The following is a 6138-nucleotide window of genomic DNA, read 5'->3' as shown; positions in this document are numbered from 1 at the left end:
CAGTGGATTGATTTAACAGTATCGCACTGTTCAGTGCAGGTGTTACCTATGTTGCCGGAATGATAATACGTTACTGTACTTAATTTACAGTTGTGGCACAAAACCTTAGTTTTTCCTCAGTAGAGTAACATCAGCCTGTGTGTAAAACTAAGAATTTTAGTAGTGCTATCAGGATATTTATAGTTTGAATGTTTTCAATGCTTCTGCAAAATTGCACATATTCCTTTGTCTACTTTGATTTCCTATGAGGTCTGTAATTCTAATGAAAAGTATCTCGTGTAAATACGTATTCATAAATTGTTCCTGGTAGTGTTTTTATCCTGACTGTGGAACAAGAAGTTTTGCATTCTATGTGGCTGGTAAGCAGAAGAGAAAAGCTCTCAGTCCTTGGAAGCCTGTGTACTCTGCTTCCTGAAATGTAAGAGGGCTGATGTTTGTTGTTGGGTAAGCTGTTGTAACTCCCTCTCCAATGCTCGGCAACCAGAATGGCTTCTGAAGCACTTTATATGCATTCCAGCATAGCATTGTAGTTAGATTTGATAGCAGTCCTTTCCGTTCATGGATGCTGCAGTAACGTGAGCACCAAGAAATTCTGCAGTAAGAAGCTGTTCTATCTGAAAGTGCCAAACTGTGGTAGTGAAGCCTCTGTGCTGTGAGCATATTTTGAATGTGACTCGGATATCTCATGAAATGCAAATGTCTGAACTTTCCTTTTAAACATGCCTGTAATTCTTACAGCAAGTTCTGCTGAAAGATGAATTCTGTACCTGAAAACATCAATTTAGATGAAGATAAATTTGTCTGTTCTTCATAACTGCTAGCCCTAGCCACCTCCAAATAGCAGTGGGGATTTCCCTCTCCCTTCCATTTCCCCTGCGTGAATGGTTTGTGGTTTGGATTCTTCTTATTGTTGAACAGTGAGAAAATTCTGCCCTGGAAGCAGGGATGGTTTCCCTTCCTGTGTTACAGCTCTGTGCTTAAAGCCTTTGCTTCCTTCACATAAAGGAAGGGATTGATGGTGGTTTGTCTGCACCCTTTGTGCTCATCAGCTTGGGCCTGGTGAATACAAGGGCTCGGAAGGGGATTTTTGGGACTTGCAGCAGTGGAGTCAGGCTTTGCAACTTTGGCCCTTCTTCTACCTGTCTGCTAATAGTAGTCACAGGAGACTATATAGGTGAAGTTTTGACTCCCTGTGTGCAGCTTGAGCAGAATTAAGTGCCTGAAATAATTGTTGGTATAGATAACTGATCCCAACTTCATCAGACTTGAGTTCTTTACTCCCAGAAGGTGAGCAACATGCTGGGATGTGTAGGAAGCTGACAGCAGGATGTGGTGTTCCTGCCTCATGCTAAGGGCAGGTTCTCCCTGCTCCCCCCCCCGCCCTCCGCTCAGCGTGGCCCTGTGCCCTGGTGAGGAACAGCCATAGCCTGGCAGGCTATGATGCTCCAGATGCACTCATTTTACAAGTGGAAGAAATGGTAGATTATTGTTTTTCTTTACTCCTCTCTTCCTTGAAATCAAGAGGCAAATGCCCACAGTCCTATTGTTTGGAAAAGTTGTTAGGCTGTGGTGGGACCAAGTATGCCTAGGCCAAAGACAGAACTGAATCTGGTTTTCTGGCAGCCTGGCTTTCTGCCTTCATCTCAGGTTGCCTGCCTGTAATGGAGGGTGTGTGGCCCCTCCTTCCTTTTGCCATCTTCTCCAAAAAACAACGAATCCGAGGGGTGCAAATTTGTCTTCTGGCTCCAGCTGCATGCAGACTATGGGAGAGGAGGCGGAGCCATGCTCCTGCTGAAGCTTTGCAGTGCTGTAGCTATGACTGAAAAACTGCAGGCCTAGAGAGGATGAGGAAAGGGGGCAGCTGAGCTGCAGCTGGTGCAGTTCCTGCAGAAGCCTCTTCACAAAACTGTTGCTTAACAGCTGTTTACCCCAAAAAGGTCTGTCCCTGCCAAGTGCTCAACCCTTATGGCTAGCCATGCTCCTTACCTCAAGTGCTTTGCTGAAGTATCACAGCTTCAAGAGAATGTGAGTCTCAAAGGTGTCCTGGCAATTACTCAGGAGTAGAAATTGTGGCAACCCACCTTCGCTTCCTAAGCAGGGCATTGGTGTGGGTGCTGCTGTCAGCTCTGACAGAGGCTCTTGTGTTGTTTCAGGTGTTGAACCTGCATGTGCATTAGGCTTGATAGGAAGGGCTGCCAGATAGAACTGCAAAAACTAACAGGTGGTTTCATAAAAATTAAATTTGAAGGCATTGGAAAGGCTCACTCTACCGCATTTCCCACAAGTCTTTAGAAACATCTGCAAATAAGTAACTCTGCATCTGTGGAGGGGACCCAAATCCTTTGGGAGAGCTGTAGATCTGGACAGGAAGCAAGGTGCTTGATAAGTGATTGCTGTGCTTATGTTCTTTACCAAAGCCTAATCCTCAGTCTTTACAGAAAGCATAAGAGCTAAATGTTACCGTTAGCCAGCATGGGATTTAATTACACTAGGTTCTAGCATGCCTTCACAATTTTATGCATCTAAAAAGCCAAAGTAAATGACCTCTGTGAAGGACTATGAAGCAAAGCAAAATAATTATCTCCTTGCCACTCAGCAAGGAAGAGCAAAATTTTTGCATTAAATGTCTTTGTTTACAAGAAGCATCATGACAATAGAATCACTGGTGCTGCCTCCCTTCGTAGTTGGAACCGTGAATTTAAGTCACTTCTCAATAAATCCAAAACACTGATTAACTAGCTGATAGCACCAGAAGACTGCATTAGCAGAGCCCTGAAAAATACAGTGTAAATTCTATGTTTGAGGAACAATAAAGTACAGTACCACAGAATTGACTATTAGTTACAGAGTGACATAAATTCCTGCGCTATCCATTTTGATTGCAGTTTGAATTGCAGCACTATTTATTTCCTTTCTACAAAACAGGTTCATTAAGAAACTGTTCAGAGTCATCAGTAAAACTAAAGGAAACTCTAAAGATTTGTAGTCTGTTCTAGTGACTATAGCTGTCACCTGCTACTTTACATTCAATGGTACATGGCATATCTGGACTTCCTGGATGATAATTTTAGACTCCATTTAGAAACTGAGCGTAGATTAGTTTGTTTTCTCATGGGATATGTGCGTTAATAGTTTGCATATAGAAGTTTGTTTTTCAAAAATGCAGCAGTATTTTGTTCCGTGTATGAAAATAGTACTTTTCCTTCAGCATATCGGGCACCAGGTAGTGTTGGAGTCCAAACCTGCATACAATCCTGACCAAAACAAGCTTATTGTTCAGCAGAGAAAAGAACAAAAGCTCAGAAAGGAAGTCTGCCTGTGCTGTTACAGCTGTTTACTTGAAACAAGCATTGAACCAGCTTTAAAAGTTATACTGGCATGGACCTTGTTTAAATAAACTTTCAATTTTGGTATTGTTTTTTTTTTTTTAATGCGTAATGGCATTAATTTGAATCAGTTCTCTCTGAAGCATGTTCATGTAAAGGAAAAAACAACAAAGTTTGTTTAGCACTTTATATTAATTCTAAAGATGTGCTTGTTATCCTCAAATTACTTCAAGACATTCATTAACAGTTTCAACTTTGTGATCTCCAACTGCAAATCAAATGTTTATCTCCACACAGAAGCTCACACACAAGTTTGAGCCATATTCTTTATTAAAGCAGAAAGAATCTCACCTGGATGCATCATACATGAGTTACCCCTGAGTTCAACTGCTTTACGCTGTTAAAGCTTAACAAAGCATTTCAGTTACAGCTGACTCCATAGGCAGTAAAAAAAACTACTGTAATCTGAAGAACTGAACTAAAATCAGTTATGCTGAGAAAGCTTTTTTCTTTCTGCGAGGTGGCTTCTTTATCTTATTTGGATTTGGAACAACTTTCTTGATTTTCAAAGGCTGCAAAATTACATGTGAAAGATCGAGCTGATTGCTTTCTGTACGCTTCCGCTTCTGGCTTGTGAGCTCCTCCTCTGGCGTCTCTGCAAGCTGCTCAACTTCATCAATTTCTGACAACTCTGCACATGCTGCAGATCCTACAGTTTGGTACTGAAACCACGGCACTTCCAAAGCAGGTATCTTTGGAATTATTGCTTCTACTACATCAGTAAATTTATCAGACTGCCTTTTGAAGCCTAGTGCTAAAATGGATGTTAAGCCAAGAAGTGGTGCGACTGTTTCACTGAGGCGGGGAACCTGGCCTGCTGGAGTGGCTCGACTTGCACTCAGCTGAATGAGATGGGACGTGATCATGGCAGGTTGTGCAGATTTGCACACCAGCAAGAGAAGCAGTTCATTTTTCTCCAATGCTTTTGTAACTTCATTAATTCCAATAGCAAGCTGTCTTCTGATGCCCATGTCAGTCCATCCTGGTGTGTGCCGATGGCCTTCTGTTTCTTCTCTGGCAGGGAGTTCATTGTTGCTAGCATCACACTTGCTTTCCGTTTGGTTTTTTGTAATGGAACGTTTTTTCTTTCTTGGAGTCTCTATCTTTTTAAGTCCAATACATTTAATCTTGTCTTCTAAAGTCTGTAATATGAAATGCATACCATCTCCATCAATGGCTTTCCACTGAATAACAAAGGGATTATCTAGACATGTTTTTACAGTGATTTTCTTTGCTTTACGAAGCGACGCCGTCCCTTGTGGAATTACAGGCGTCCTCAGGTTCTGTTCTGTTTCGCCACCTAGCTGCGGAGGGAAGGAAGAAAAAGGCAAAGAGTCGTTCTAATCCTGCACTATTTGCTGTGGACTTCATTACTAGAGGCTCATCTTGGCAACACGGAAGACGAATCTCAGCTCAAAGTGATACTGGCAGCAATCATCTTCATATCAGCTCAGTGCTAATCCTTAATAATCCTTCAGCAAGGCACGAGTTGCTTGCTTTTTACCAGCAAGGCAACACCAGTGACTGGAAACCCTTCTGAAGCTGTATGTATGAATGAATGTAGCAGGAGGTTCCGCAGATTAAAAACAAAAAACCCCTCAAGTTCTGAAAGACCAGTTTTCACTGCTGCACAGCTGCATTTTAGAACTATCCTGATGTGAAGGCATGCTCTGATTACCAGTCCTGCTAACTCACTAAGTCCCCATTCTCATGCTTGGGTTACTGTTCAGCATCTCCTTGCCAAACTGCTTTACTGTTGCACAGCCAACAGAACAGAACTCATCTTCCTCAGGAGAAACAGACATGGCTCTCCTCAGATTCCCTCCTTCCCTAACGTACATTACTTCAGTGGCAACCTTTAGATATTTACAAGAAACCATTTTTTTGGTCATATCAATTCCCTGCATACTGATAGTAGGCTACCTTGGTTTTAAAAAAGAAAACATCTTTGTTGAAATTCCCCCCACCATATGCACTGCCACAAGGCAACGTCTGTCTGGAGGGGTTTTCCTTCAGCTAAACCACATCCACCCCGTGAGCTCAGGCACGGCAAGCGCACCGAGCAGAGATCATCAGCGCACTGCGACCTGTGAAGCTGCTACCAGAAATCTCACAGGCATCGTACACGAAGCAGCGTTAAGAGAAGGTTACGGTGAAGAAGCCTGCGTTTGTCTTTTCAAAATGGACGCTACTGAGGAAAACAAGCGTGTACGCACGGGAATCGACGAGGCAAAAAAACAAAAACCGACTTCTTCCACGCGTATCAGCTTCAGGACCCACTGCTGCCAGCAGGGGAGATGAGCAACGTGAACACTTCCAACATTTACCTCCATTCGAAAACTCCGGTTTCCAAACGCTTCGTGAAAGCCTCCCGCCAGCTCCTGACAAGAAGAAAAGAGATCGCAGTTAAGGCGCGCAGCCACCACAGCGCCCTGAAAACGCGCCGTACGGACGGGAAGGGAGGTGAACGCACCCGGTCTCCGCTCGGCGCGGCCTCCACGCCGCGCTCCCACTCGGCCTAGCGCTCCCCCGCGGTCGGGCCCGACCCGAGCACGCCAGCACCACGAACTTGCCCGGCACTGAGCGCGGCCCGCCCCGCCCCGCCCCTGCGGCGCACTCCCGCCCCATCCGCTGCCGTGCTCCAGGGCCGCCGCGTGGGGGCAGCCGCGGTGTTACGGAGGTGCTTGCGGAGCGCTGCCGCTTCGGGTCTGGTAGCCGGCATTTCTTAATTCTAACAATGCCGTCAGTTTTT

General features: G+C 44.5%; 1 protein-coding gene across 1 annotated transcript; it reads right to left on the bottom strand.

The window, feature by feature from the left end:
* Positions 1-3638: 3638 nt before the first annotated feature.
* RPP38 (ribonuclease P/MRP subunit p38) lies at positions 3639-5935 on the bottom strand. Its single transcript, XM_042888758.1, has 3 exons — positions 5860-5935; positions 5714-5767; positions 3639-4690 (listed from the first exon to the last, which is right to left on the bottom strand). The coding sequence occupies exons 2-3, from the start codon at positions 5717-5719 to the stop codon at positions 3815-3817; spliced, it is 882 nt and encodes a 293-aa protein (XP_042744692.1). The 5' UTR covers positions 5720-5767; positions 5860-5935; the 3' UTR covers positions 3639-3814.
* Positions 5936-6138: the final 203 nt, after the last annotated feature.

Source organism: Lagopus leucura, unplaced genomic scaffold (genome assembly GCF_019238085.1).
Source record: "Lagopus leucura isolate 7727_CA_CO unplaced genomic scaffold, USGS_WTPT01 Super-Scaffold_100157, whole genome shotgun sequence".
Classification (NCBI taxonomy): Eukaryota; Metazoa; Chordata; class Aves; order Galliformes; family Phasianidae; genus Lagopus; species Lagopus leucura.
Note: the sequence above shows the minus strand (reverse complement) of the source record. Positions and strands in the feature narration are given on the sequence as shown.